We start from the raw sequence: 14,406 nt of genomic DNA, 5'->3' as shown, positions 1-14,406 counted from the left end.
AAGTTTGCAGGTGTGGAGCATATGTGTGTGCTAAAGACGAAAGACATCACCAGTGACCACAGATCATCAGCTTTTTACTCTTGCATTATATGATCATTTCCAAACTACTTGATGCCCATCATTTTTCAGGGAGAAAAATATTCACACAAGGAAAATATTTCAGACTGTGGCTAACCTTCTCATGACTGACTGTCCTCTGAGGGTCAGTCATGTGAATGGAGTCTGGCAGTGGGTGGTGGCCAAACCTTGCATTTCACAGGGAAATGAACAAAACAATAAAGCAAGATCGATCTACAAACTGACTCTACTGGCCTGAAGTTATCAAGAGTGCGGTGTAGTGGAGACAGATCTAAGTTCAGTCTAACACAGAGGATGGTAATTTGTTACATGAACTTATAAAACTGAGGAAAAGGCACAAAATCAATGACAGACAATCTCATGAGAACAAAATATCGAGGCAATGGTAAACAGGTCAGGTACAGAGTTACAAGTAATCTGATATGCTTAGTAACACACAATGGATGACAGAGGAGGGAGATGATTCAAATACAAAATGACAAGCACAAAACAAAAATAATTGGAAAAAGAATGAGTATATCTTTCAACCACAAATACAGTGTCTTTGACCAAAAGGGAACAAACAAGAATGTATTTATGCAGAGCACCAAAATTGGGTTAGAAAAAATAGATAAAAAAAAAAAAAACATATCAGCACAAATACCATGTTGAAAGCATGATGATTTCAGCTTGTTCTACAGCCACAGAGCATTTTCAAATCACAGGCAACATCAAAACAATCTGGAGACAAATGTGAAGCAATCTGTCTGACAGCTGAAACTTGGACAAAATTTGTCATCAATTGGACAAACATCCCAAACGCTGCCGCAAATCCACAATAGAATAGTTGAACAAGAAGACTGGAGCAATTACAATGGCCTAGTCAAAGAGCAATTACAATGGCCCTAGTCAAAGTCTGGACCATAAGCTGAAAGAAACGTGTCAGTGGGACCTTAAAGGAACTAACATAGATGTTTGCAAACTTAATTGTATAAGATAGAAATGCTATGGGACATCATTGGAGCAGAAGGTGGTTCTACAAGCTACTAATGGGTGTAATAGTGTTTCATACATGGTTGTTGCATTTTGGATTAATTTCTGTTTATTAAATAACGAAAATCTAGAGTACGTTGTGTTTTTGTACAGGTTAGATCTGAATAACAAATAGCAGCTCATTTTCATCATGTCCTGATACATTAGAAACAAGTTATGGTCCACCAGGTCACTCCAACAAGCCCTTACTTTGAAGAATCAGAACTGACACTGCTTCCGAGATGATCACCTCTCCTCAGGTCCAATCCATTGAGCCCAGTCCACTCCACCGCAGCGTGCTTCCTGATGCTCCGGCTCTCTCGGGCTTGCATCTTCAGCTGTCACTGCCATCTCACTCAAACGCCTGCTCCGTGCACGTGAGCGGCAGACGTCGTTATGGGCTCGTAAACATAAGCAGGTATACACGTTTTAATAAATTTGCCAAAAAGCAATGAGTCACTGCTGGCGGTTATTTCGAAAACTACACCAGTCGGTGTTTGTTGTCTTGAACACACCCCGCTGAGCCCCCCGATATTGTTCAAGGGGAATAATGGCTGCACAAGAGCCGTCTCCACCATCTTCCCTGGAAGGCAACAAGCCGGGCTTCCCAAAGAAAATTCTGGCCAACAACCTGGAGGACAAGCATCTGTGCAACTCGTGTCAGAAAATCCTGCGGAGGCCCCTGCAGGCCCAGTGCGGCCACCGCTTCTGTTCGTTCTGTTTCAACAAGCTGGTGAGGTGAGTGGTGAGTGTGGGGGCTGCTAGTGGAGGGTGCTAGCTGGAGTGTGTGGAGCCCACCGCCAGACTCCATTCACATAATTCACGTTTTAACTCTTCTCCACCGGTTATCACGGGAAGCACTTTATAGGATTAAAAATGAATAACATCAAGGGAATTAGTGGGGGGATATGGCATACGGCTAATTCACAAACACTGTCTGAGCCAAGAGAAAATCTGGATCTGAGTGATGAGCTGGTTGTGTGTTTTCATTGATGAGGCTGGTTTGGAAGTGGAAAATGTGAAAAGTTTGGCTCGACGTGAAGGAAATAAAATCACTATCGAGTCGCTTTGCATGCCGAATATACCAGAAGGTTTGACTCTTTTATTCCATTAATTATATTCCACCAAAGCTATAAATACAACTACACTGATTAAAATTCGCCATTTTTCGAATGGAGTTTGGGCTGTCTATTTAAATTTGGAATAACGTATTTACGCTAACCAGAATTAACATATATTGCTTCCATTTTTATCTTGAAAAGAAATCGGCAGTAGGACTTCAAATAATACCGTTATATGTTTGTTATTGAACATAATAAATTAAAAAATAATCTCATATTGGTTTTCTTTTTGGAGTGACGGTGCGCTGAGGAGAATGAGATCACCGGGTTTCTAGTCTGAAAGTGCGCATGTGTAGGATGGAATTGCACTTTTCCTTTTTCTTTGCTATCCTTAGTCGCAAAAAGGAAAAAAAAGTCAAATCATTATCAGAGTGTGATTAAATATAGTTGAGATGCTGTCACAGCTTTGTAATAACTATCAGAATATAAATAAACACAAGAGTGCTCATTTGAGTTCTCCCTTAGGTCAAAAAAACGGAAACGTATCTAATTCTGGGTCAATGTCAGTCGGTGTATAATAAACTCACTGCTCAAATACTGTCTAATCGACGTATCCAATAAGATTTCTTGACAAGAGATGTGTTGCTAAAGATGTTAAAATTAAACAGTGTTACTGTCTGAATGACAAAAACATTTACGTGCAGAATAAAAAAAAAGTCATCCATCACTGCTGTTTGCATGTGTATCAGAAACGCGCAAATGCAAAGGTTTCTGTCAGAAACTTCGTAAAAAAAAAGTGAATCATTTCATTAAAATTTTAACAAGCTAATATATGAAATTAATTCATCAAAAGTCCTGGCCCTCGATCTAAAAATGTTTCAGGTATGAATGCTTTTGCATGTCAAAGTACAACAACTTTATATTATCATTTATTTCTTATATTTTTTGGTAAATCTCCTGTGAAAATAGTATGATGTATTGACAGATTGTTAAAAGCAGATGAAACAGTAGTCATGTGTGTTTATCTATTTTCCCTCTCCTAGTTCTGGACCACAGAAATGCAGTGCATGCATCAAGGAGGACTTGTTTGAGGAGCCCACCTCCATTCTCAAGCCTGGCGGTGTAAGCGCATTGAACCTTCCTTTTGTTTGCTGTAATGTTTCAGATATTTAGTCCTTACCTGAGATTTCTACCACAGCAGGTCAACTTCAGGCTCAGTTTAAGTTTTAGTATCGGTATCACAAAGCTCAGCTCTTACACAGGTCTGTCACTATGACTAAGTTTGCTAGGGAATCCCATTGGTTAACTTTTATTGACAAGGTATTACCTAGACTCCTGCTGGTCTATATTTGTACTGCAGTCACACTGAGAAGTGTTGAGTGTTATACTTCTTGTTCACATGATTTGTGGCTTCTTTCTGCTCGGACTGAATTGGGTAATAAGACTTTTGTTCACTCTGCTCCCTCTTCTTGGAACTTGTTTCAAGAAATGTTGAGATTGACTGAATTCATCTTGTTTTTGCTTTTGCATCCAAACTAAAAGTTCTTGAGCCCAATTCAACAACAGGTAGCTGTTTTTTTTTATATAGTTTGACATTTTCTTTTAACTGTGTAATTTTTATGTATTGTATTTGTTGCTGCCTTTTGGTCAGGTCTCTGTTCAAAAAGAGGTTTTTAATCTCAAAGGGTATTTATTCTGATTAAATAAAGGTGAAATAATAAAGGATCAGTAGTAAGGTTGAACCAGTGTTAAACTTTTCCATATTTTCTTGATGGGAGGCAGAATATATGTGGATGTAAAACAATAAAAAAAAAAATCTGAGAGTCAACAGAGTAACATATGAGTGTTTTCTGAGTTTCCGATCCATTGCTGCTCGTCTTGGATCTAGTTCTACAAAACATTTTGAGTACTCTGTGATTGTTGCCATAAAAAAAAAAGAAGCAGAAACTGAAACTCTAGTTCTGCTGTCTATCTTCATATGTGGTGAAGAAATTAGAGCCAGGGGAGAAAAGTGAGCTCCCAGCGTTGTGTCCATCGGTAAACCGATGCAGAGCGTTTGTAACTCTACACAGCGATAACAGCCGTTTTCTCCTGTCCAGGCGTTCCCAGACAACGCAGCTCGGAGAGAGGTGGAGGCCTTGGCAGCAGTTTGTCCTAATGAAGGATGCACATGGACTGGAACTGTCAGAGAGTTTGAGGTAAATCCCAGAGCATTATTTCCCTCTGGGGTCAACCACACCCTTCATCTGTTACTGAGGATTATGACAGATTAGTCCGTTCAAAAAGAAATAGATTTATCTGATCATCCATTCAAATTATCAGATCCAGCTCATAAATAATATGTTTGTTTACAAATATAATTAATTTGGATAATTCCATTAATTGATCTGATTTGATTGGTGTTCAAATAGAAAAAAAAATCTAATTGTTTTATTTCCTGTTTGTTAAATGCAACAAAACTAAGATCTCCCATCATTTTGGTTCCATGGTTGGTTCAAAGGCATGAACTGTGATGCACTTTTGATGGAAATAATGAAGTGGTAAGAAAACTGCTGCTTTTGGGTCCCTGCAGGCGAGCCATGAGGGCAACTGTGACTTCATGATCATCATGTGTCCATCGTGTAAAGAGCTGATGAGAGCCAATGAACAGGAGCGCCACAACGAGCGAGAGTGTCCAGAGAGGACACTGAACTGCAAATACTGCAAAGAGCCATTCCTCTTAAAGAACATCAAGGTGAGGATTAAACAACTAAACACTATTCATGATGCGCTGCTTGTTTGTACCTGTTACCAAATACGGTCATCCTCAGAAACACTGGGCTGGCAGGAAGCTGAAAGGGTTTCACTGAACTTATTCATGGTTTGGATTCATGAATAATGAATACCATGATTAGTCATGGTTTTGAAGAATCATGGATATGCTTACTTATGGCATACTATCATATTGGTCATATAATCATATGAGTATGTGACGGATCATATTGTAAATGATCTGTCACAGATAAGTCATAGACAATTATCATTATTCGTAGTTCATTTTACACTTAGTTTGGCCATTTATTCATTCATTGAAACTCCATCCAATCGGGAGAAAATGGTAGTGACATGCAAAGTGTGGTTCTTACAGTTGTTAATGTTGCTACCACTAATAATGTAGTAAAGATATTATCATATTTTGTGCAGCTTTCAAAATATTTAGCTTTTTTCTTTTGGTCCATATAAAATTTGAATGAACAACACTTTTCATCTGCTGTTGTTCATAAACATTTGCTAAGGGCAAATAAGTAAAACTTGAATTTCAGATGTGACATTTTAAAAGGAAATACTCATTTTGTCGAATTACAGTTTTGTGCGCCTTTCTGACAGTAAATGTTTTGAACTGATGTGCGGTGTCGTTTTAGGCTCATGATGAAATCTGCCCAAAGTACCCAATGATCTGTGAAGGCTGTGCGAAGAAAAAGATCCCCCGTGAGAAGGTATCCTGGCCGTTTCCACTCTCCTCCATTCTTCAGTTTGATGAACCTCTCTCTGCTCTGAGCTTGGGATCAAACTCTCTGACATTCTTTACGCCATTGGCTTCTTTCATTTTTGTTTTGTTTTGCAGTATGTGGACCATATTAAGTTCTGCAGTAAATTTAAAACACCATGCAGATTTCATGTTGTTGGCTGCGATACGTCTGTAAGTAGATACTTTTGTCACAAATTGCTATATGTGCATGACTGCCTACTGTGATAACTATTCCATCATTAATAACTTGGCAAAATGAATTATATCACACTTCAGACATATTCAAACAAAAAGGTCAGGTAAACATTTTTTTTCCTCCAGTAAGCCAGTAAGCTAAAGAATTTAGCATTTTTGACTATATCAGTAAGTTTGCCAAGTTATTGGAAAAACACTTGTTGGAGAGGATGTTGCTCATGGAGGATAAAAAGGGACAAAATCAAGAAAAAACAAACAAACTCATCCTTAAAATATGAATTAAATGTACCATGATGTAAACAAATGTTTAAATAAATGTGAAATCATTAAAATGCAAACCAATAATTAATTAAATGTCTATTTAATTATGTCATGGTTCCTGATCCTGCATCATCATCATCATCATCATGAAATAGTTTTCTGTTAAACTCGCCTATCACATTCAAGAGTGTATTAAAGATGCTCAGTGTAGTGTAAAATTAGGTGGAATTTCCCTTTAGCCATTTTCTAAATCAGAAGCTGCAAACAAAAGCTAACTTCTGCTTCATGGCATAGCGATAAGCCCATAGCCCCACCCCTCAACTGTGATAGGTGAGTTTGACAGAGAAGTACTTCATCATAAACCTGCAGGAGCAGGAGACATAAATAACTGAATACACATTTAAATACCTTCATAAAGTAATGTAAGTTTGGATTTAACAATTTAATGACATGTTTGTTAAATTGATTGGCAGATAAATGGTTATTGTAATGATTGAAGGAGGTATTTATTAATGCTGTCCCTTTTAGTCTTCTGTAGTTGCTACATGTCTGCTAAATCTTGTATTGTTGGCTTTAAATCTGCTGTTTATGCAATGTGACAATAAAACAGCAGTTTTGTTTGGCATAGGCAAGATGGCTCCCTGCCCAGGGTGGCATTACCATAAGGGGCATCATAAGTAGTCAAAAACAAAGAATAAAAAACTGTTATTTTAATTGAATGACTTGGATATTGTTTAGATTCCAGATTAAAGGATTGTTCCTTAGATATGACCACTGATCACATGATCACCGTTTCAAAGCAACACGGAGGATTACATGCGCTTAGGTTAATCTGGCATGAATCAACAGGGGTAATATAAACATTTTCTGTCTTGCAAATTTTCTGTCTTGCAAATATTTTATTTTCGGTGAAACTCATACATTTTTTATTTATGATTTTACGTAATAATATTTTTGAGCTGGTTTATCTTGTCAAACCCATCCTTTTATTTAAAATGTTAGAGAAAACTGGACTGATCAGGTTACTAATCACACCAACAATATTTAGTACTACCTGTTTTGTTAAGAAGCTCTTCAGCCAAACAGTATTTGGTGTCATAGTCTCTGTTTTAACTTGATATTGATCACAAATCAATGATCAATAATGTTTTGGTTATTGATCAAAACATAACCAAATGTTTTGGTTATGTGGTTTAAACCACAGTCATGTGGTTTAAACCACCATTTTAGCTAAAGGCAACTTAGAGTTTTTGAAAGGTGTTGAAAAATAAGAAGTGACATTTTTTTCGGTGTAATAATCAAAGACGCCATAAAATAAGATATTACAAAATAAAATGATCAAAACTTTGATTCTGATAACTGAACAAAGTTTATCAGCTACCATTTTGGACTGTTGCCTGAATCAGATCATGAGTCATTTGTGAAAAACTTCATGGATTTGTGACCCCCTAGCTAATTGTTACAGCTGTTGTTTTTTCCTTTCATCTCTAACTGTTGATGATTATGATGAGTCATCAACCCTCTGCTCCCCCACCACCACTCTGAATGCTGTCGGTCCCTGACATTCTGAAAGCAACTCTGACAAATCAGTTAGTCTGAACAAAAGTATTTTTCTATTAAAACTCATAAATGATCTCTCCTGGAATCTTACTTTAACATTAGCTCATTGTATTTTGGTTGGAACTCCGACTATAAAGCCTGCCTGATCTAAGGTCCACACATTGTGTGTCAGTAGTGAGTCTTTATTCAGCTGGATGAACGTTCTACGAAACAGTCTCAACTGTGAAATGTCTAAGAGAACAATTAAACTTTTTAAAGTTTAGGTAAAATACATTTTTTTGAGTAATAATATTAAAATATTATGCCCTCATCAAAAAACATACCTGGAGTGTTACTTGAGTCTTTCACGCAAGTTTAAGAAATCCTCCGATCTCCATGACAACCATTTATTTGGTTGTCCTCATCGGAGCTGCAGTTTCCAAGCTTCCTCCTCACAGAGCAGCCCTCCGCTGTGACTCCACCACTCAGCTCCTTCAGACTAGTCAGCAGCTATTAGCAAACACAAAATGGTACTATATACCTGGAAAACACAAAGTACTTCCCCTTTAATTCATTGTGTATTTCATTATGAACCAGCTCTGCCACATAATCTTACTGTTCTCTTTTGTTGTTTATGCAAATCTTTAGAGAGACAAACTGTTTATTTTCTTAATTTTACAGTTTCTATTTTTGTTTCCAAGGTGGAGAAGGAAAAGATCCACGACCACGAGCGGCAGTGTTCATACGAGCACCTCAACCTGCTGCTGCATTTCATCATGGGCATCAAGGTGAGTCTGGAGAGCCTCCAACCACAGACCTTAGAGGTGGCCAGCCAGAAGCTCCAGGTGCTGCACCAGTCCCTCAGAGAGCTGGAGCTGAAGATGAGCCAGCTGGGTGGGGGCGGCCCCGCTCCCGTGCAGGGTGCATGCGCTCTCACCCTGGCCACGTCCTTCACCCCGCTGCCCAGCGCCATGGGTGCCGCCCTGGAGCTGCAGCTCCAGAGCGAGAAGACCAAAGTGGCCGAGCTGAGCCGGCGCTGCCAGGAGCTGGAGCTGAAAGTGAACACGTTTGAAAACATCGTCTGTGTCCTGAACCGGGAGATGGAGCGTTCCTGCACCACCATGGAAGCCTACAACCGCCAGCACAGACTGGACCAGGACAAGATCGAGATTCTCAGCAACAAGGTACGAATGAGCCTTGGATGCCTCTTTACATACCCAGTACCACAAAGTTATACCCAGTACCACCACATCATAGCCCATAACACCATAACATACTCAGTAACACCACATCATACCCTGTCAGTTTAGGTTGATGGTCATGTCTCGGTATGGAGTTGTGTCACACTCTTTCCATTTAGAGATGATGGGTTGAAATATCTTTCAAGAACCTGACCCTGCTTTAAGTAGTTTCTCCACAGCTCCCTCCCTCACTCATCTGCTGTGTTCCTTGGATTTAGTGGATTGAAAGTATCCAGCTAAAACGGTCTTATTCCTTTGGTGCTTTGCTGCAGGTCCGTCAGCTGGAAAGGACGGTCAGCCTGAGGGACCTGTCCATCGTGGAGATGGAGGGGAAGATGAGGGAGATGTCTGCAGCCACCTACGATGGCGTCTTTATCTGGAAGATCTCTGATTTCACCAAGAAAAGGCAGGATGCCGTGGCTGGCCGTGCTCCTGCTATGTTCTCTCCCGGTCAGCGTTCCATCCGGAGATGCTCTCACCAAGCGCTTATGGCCTGGAGTAACCAAGATCTTCACACTCACTCAGTCGTTTGATTTTGTCTTCCAGCGTTTTATACAAGTAAATACGGCTACAAGATGTGCTTACGAATCTACCTGAATGGTGACGGGACGGGCCGCGGCACACACCTGTCTCTGTTCTTTGTGGTGATGAGAGGACACAGTGACGCACTCCTTAAGTGGCCTTTCAATCAGAAGGTAGAAGTCTTTTTTTATTATTAGTTTAAACATTATGTTGCTTTTTTTAACAGAATCCAACTAAATTTAAACTAGCTGTAGGGCTCTGCATCTAGACTGGAACCAGGATAAGTTGAGTTAAAGTTTTATAAACTTTTATGAATTTTTTAAATTAGAAAATTTCATAGTTTTCTTATGCTTAGTGTAAGTTTTGAACCCAAAATTCAGGCATGGACAGGCCAAAATTATTTGCTTGATGGTTGGGTCCAGGCTTTTGTGGCCTATTTTCTAAGCCTACATCCAGCAGAGAACACCACATCAGAGTGTACGATATAAAGCTGTGTTAATCTACTTATTATAGTCTAAATAGAGGAGTAGGCAGCTTTCCCTGTTGAGGAACAAAAGAAAGTAAGGTGGAGAGCAGACGCTCATCAGACTGTAACAAGCAGAGCACACAGTAAACACTCCTATTAATCACACAACCTACATCATTTGCACTTGACTCATCCTCCAGTTGCAACAAATAAACTTCAATTTTCATTGTGCAGCTGTATTTACAAGGGATACCAGGAGAAAGCCTCTTTCCTTTAAAACCAATATGGCAGCAGGATGCACGTTTGCTAACTTGCATCTGAACAAACGACATTGTTCTGGAACAATGTTTTTTGAAGAAATAAGACAGAAGTAGATGTATTTGGACATGGTGGAAGGCGCCATGTTTTTAAAAACGGAACCAGAACAAACACGTCTCACCAAGTGTTAAACACCATAGTGGAGGGCTGTAGACTTGAACTTGTTTGTAGGATTACATGAATGTTTTGTGCACTAAAGTGTTCTACAGTCATAAGTTTAGGCAATAGCTGAGACAGATTATCTGTCTTGGTGACAGTTTTAACAAATATATAAAAAGGTTACAACCACAGCTTTAGAGGAAGGTCTATAAGCTGTTAACTCTTGAGGTGTACTTAATTTTTCATTCAGAGCATTTTTATTTTGACTTCTCTCTAAATAAATGACTGATAAGTGTTTTGTGGGCTCTTGTTCTCCTGACGTTACTTCAAAGGCCAGATAAGTTTCTTATTACGCCCTGAAATTGAAAGAGGGCTGTTTCCTGAGGGTTTTACCCTGATATTCTCATTTGGTCTAGGCATTAAAGACCAGATCCCAGAAAACTGAAATCTACAACACACCTTTGTAGGTGCACCTTTAAATGCACCTTTAGTGGGATTCGCATTATTAACATTAGTTCAGTCTGATCTGTAGAGAATAGTCTTATGTAGTGCAAATCTCTGCTGTACTAATCTCCAATATCAGCCTGCAAACAGTGAAACAAAATCCGCCTCAGCTCCAGATTCCCTGTTGAAGCCGCCGTTGGGTAATACTTGTACCATCTGTGCAGGTTACCCTCATGCTGCTTGACCAGAACAACAGGGAGCACATAATCGATGCCTTCCGGCCCGACATCTCATCTTCGTCCTTCCAGAGGCCCGTCAGCGACATGAACATCGCCAGCGGCTGCCCGCTCTTCTGTCCTCTGTCCAAGCTGGACTCCAAAAACTCCTACATTCGTGACGACACCATCTTCATAAAGGCCATCGTCGACCTCACTGGGCTCTAGAGAAATCGTAAGAGCAGAAATCCCAACTTTGCCTTTTGTTGCAACTAACTTGTTCATCAACCGGCCTTCGTATTAGCAGTAACCGGCACTTCTCTCTGGGAGGTGTTGTGTCGTTTGGTTTTGGAATCAGTTGTTGTTGACAATATGCAAGATATCATTTTTTCTTTGTTGGCTATTCAAGTCCTTCAGTCTCTGTTTTACCAATCAGAAGGAGCTTTTATGCATCAAAGTTGTGACTAATCACCAAAGTGACTGCAGAACTTTAAACAGCGTTTTTACTAACCAAGGCATTCCAACAAGTGTGTAGTGTACTATGTGAAACGAGCCGACTCTGCCCGCCTCATTAATCCCTCATGAACATGTTGAAGCTCCTGGTGCTTCAGAAGGGGCTCACCTTCAAGGTTTAAAGGAAGCTTTCCTGTAGGCACTAGTTAATGCTCTTGTTATTACTAGTTATAACCCAGAAACTTACTAACTGCTAAGATAACTAACAAACACGCAAGTCCCTGAAAATATTCAGCTTCTTTAATGACACTCATTAAGTCTTCTGTGATCGTTCCACTGATTTCCAACAAGATTGTTTTTCTGGTACCGCAAGTTTCCTTCCGTCTTAAATAGCTGGTTTGGGATTAATTAAAGGGTTTAATAGAGAAAATATTCACACGTGAGTCAAGCTGAAAAGAAAGTGGTCTGAGTTAATTAAAAATGAGAATAAAACCAAAAACTATCCAGATATTTCTTTTTACCCAGATGCCGAGCCGAGTGGTTTTAGAACTGGTGTTCCTGGATTCAGACTTTCAGTCAGATCCTCTTTGTAATCATCGCCTTGTTTGCAAACTCAGTAGCTTTAAGGAGGAGAAAATGAACTACTTGTCAACTGTATTATGTGGTCTAAGTTGGTTTGATGATCGTGAAGCCGTTACAGTAACAGGCCGCTACAGTCCCAGCATCAATGTGGTGCTTGGTTAATGAAAGCCAGCATAACGTTCTGGTAACACATGAGCTAAAACACTTGTAGTTTCATATGTGTTTATAGTTACTGTATGTCTGAGTCCACATGTGCACATTTCTCCTGCTGGTCTTGTTCTCTGTTTTGATGTGACTTGTTGATAGTTTGTTGATAGTTATTTCAAAAGTCATGTTCATGAAATTCGCGCTTTGCTTTGAAGGTGGTGTAATCTAATAGGACTTCAGATTTATTTAAGTAACACGTTTAATACAGGTGTGCAAGCTATGCACAGGGAAATATAGGCCATGCTTTTAAAACAATTGGCTGCAGAAAAGCAACCAAAGAAATTTAAACACCAAGTGAAGCACCCAGGTGGTCGATTCTGGATAGGTTATTTGAACAAAAAGGAGATCAGAGCTTCTACGTCTGAAAGGAGAAATGGAAAACTGAAAAAGTTTATGCTAAAACTAAAGCTTCTAAAATTCCTGCCCAGGTCTGATTATTATCAGACTTTTGAGGTAATGCCACCAAAAAAACAAAACAATCTTCAATCCAATCGAAATGAACTGTTACATGTATCATATGGGTGGATTGGAGGTACAGCGCATGATGTTATTCAGACAGTATTTCCACATTTTAACACCAGTGACCAATGCTTAATAACATTTTAAACGCGTTTCAAACATTTCCTCTAAATTCATATTTGTCGAGTGGCAGTTTGAGTGACATGTTGCAGGCAGTTGCCGGCGGAAACGCTGAGTGAAGATCAGAGGACGGCTCCCAGACATGCCAGACAAAATGAACTGAACTTGATGGAGTCTGGTTAGTGTCATATTTTGGTTTCGCATTGTGGAAAAAAAAGAACATCACCTGCCATGTTGATCACCCAGATGCCACATAATGGATCTGGTTGCACATTGAAATCCATCCGATTCGGTCAGTTCTAAGTGCTTCACTTGGTGCCAGCGATGTACGTATGCACCAAAACTCCATAAAGTGCATAAAGTGATTCTATCATCTTAATTCCACCTATAGAATTGTTTTTTGCATTTTAAATGATGCACTATGTATTTAAGCATTGCTGATGATTGACAATACAGAGAGGCAGATTATAAAGTCTACAGTCAAAGCAATAGATCAGACCATTATTGGCTGTTGCGCTCACTGTTGTGTACTGTCCAACATTTGGTGACGTCATCATTCTTATTTTATGTTTCTCCCATAAGCTTTGCTCACAGTGTTGTCAGAATTTCTCACATACTGTTGCATAACAGCGATTGGTCTGTGTTTGGCTCTGCTGTTCTTTGGGAATCATTTGTCTCTTAAAGCCCATCAGTTCTGTCTGCCGTACTTCTGCTGCTAACATTCCTGTCAATGTGTCTTTGCAGTTCCTTTCCTCTGAAAGAAATTCTATGGTGTGAAGTATGAATCAAGCCTTGGTTATTGTTTTGTTGCCTTCGGTTACACTGAATAAAGGTGGACAGAGAGTTATGGACTGCTGATGGTCTGCAACAACTTTATAATCTTCCAACACTTTCTCTCTAAACGATCCCTTCCTTAAAAAAAATTGTTGAAGACATTGACAACATGCAAAAAATTCAAACTTTCTCTAAAAACACAAAAGGAAAATGCAAAGCGAAGCAAAAATAACCAGAAAGATGACTTCAGAGATGCAGTACCAATGGAGACTGCAGGCTGAAATGAATTGATGTCATTGAGTTATTTAATGTTCCAACACAGTTCAGATAAAAAACATTTATATTTTCATGGGATTTTTGTTGAGTTGAAACCAGGGGTGCACCGATGACAGTTTTCTGGCAGATTACTAATCTTCAAAAAGCTTGACCTGCTGATTCTGATATTGGCTGGAATGTTTTGTTTCTGAAATGTTGCTAAATTTAGCAAGAAAGTCACTGAGTTGATAACAGTGGAGTGACTATAGTTAACTACAAATTTGCAAACATGACCAGCCTATCACTCAAACATGGCTCTTTAGCAGAGCTAAAGAGGACAGTGGTTGATTTTTAAGACCATTGCTGATAAGATAAGATCTGCTTCACATGTAAGCATCAGCTGATCACCAATTTCTCCAAATGAAGGAAATTGGCACTGATAAATCAGTGCACCCCTAGCTGAAACACTTGTTTCCAATCTATACAAATATATTTTTCTTGGTAAGGCTAACGGTGTGTACAGTGAGGTCAAAGTGTGTGTCACCTTACATGTCTTCTGGTGTTGATTTCTTTTATTTTTGTTACACTTGCATGTTTC

The 14,406-nt window shown here is 39.3% G+C and overlaps 1 protein-coding gene across 1 annotated transcript; it reads left to right on the top strand.

Annotated features, from left to right (window-relative positions):
* LOC106930528 (TNF receptor-associated factor 2-like) lies at window positions 1-13,720 on the top strand. The gene is made up of 10 exons (XM_088009130.1): window positions 1-1,827; window positions 3,194-3,272; window positions 4,250-4,348; window positions 4,723-4,884; window positions 5,552-5,626; window positions 5,755-5,829; window positions 8,355-8,837; window positions 9,167-9,344; window positions 9,441-9,589; window positions 10,968-13,720. Exons 1-10 carry the CDS (start codon window positions 1,640-1,642, stop codon window positions 11,184-11,186), a joined length of 1,707 nt encoding a protein of 568 aa, XP_087865256.1. The 5' UTR covers window positions 1-1,639; the 3' UTR covers window positions 11,187-13,720.
* Window positions 13,721-14,406: the final 686 nt, after the last annotated feature.

Source organism: Poecilia mexicana, unplaced genomic scaffold (assembly GCF_051168715.1).
Source record: "Poecilia mexicana isolate PSO_F unplaced genomic scaffold, ASM5116871v1 scaffold_9, whole genome shotgun sequence".
Taxonomy (NCBI): domain Eukaryota; kingdom Metazoa; phylum Chordata; class Actinopteri; order Cyprinodontiformes; family Poeciliidae; genus Poecilia; species Poecilia mexicana.
The sequence above is the reverse complement of the archived record's forward strand: the minus strand, read 5'-3'. Positions and strand labels throughout refer to the sequence as shown.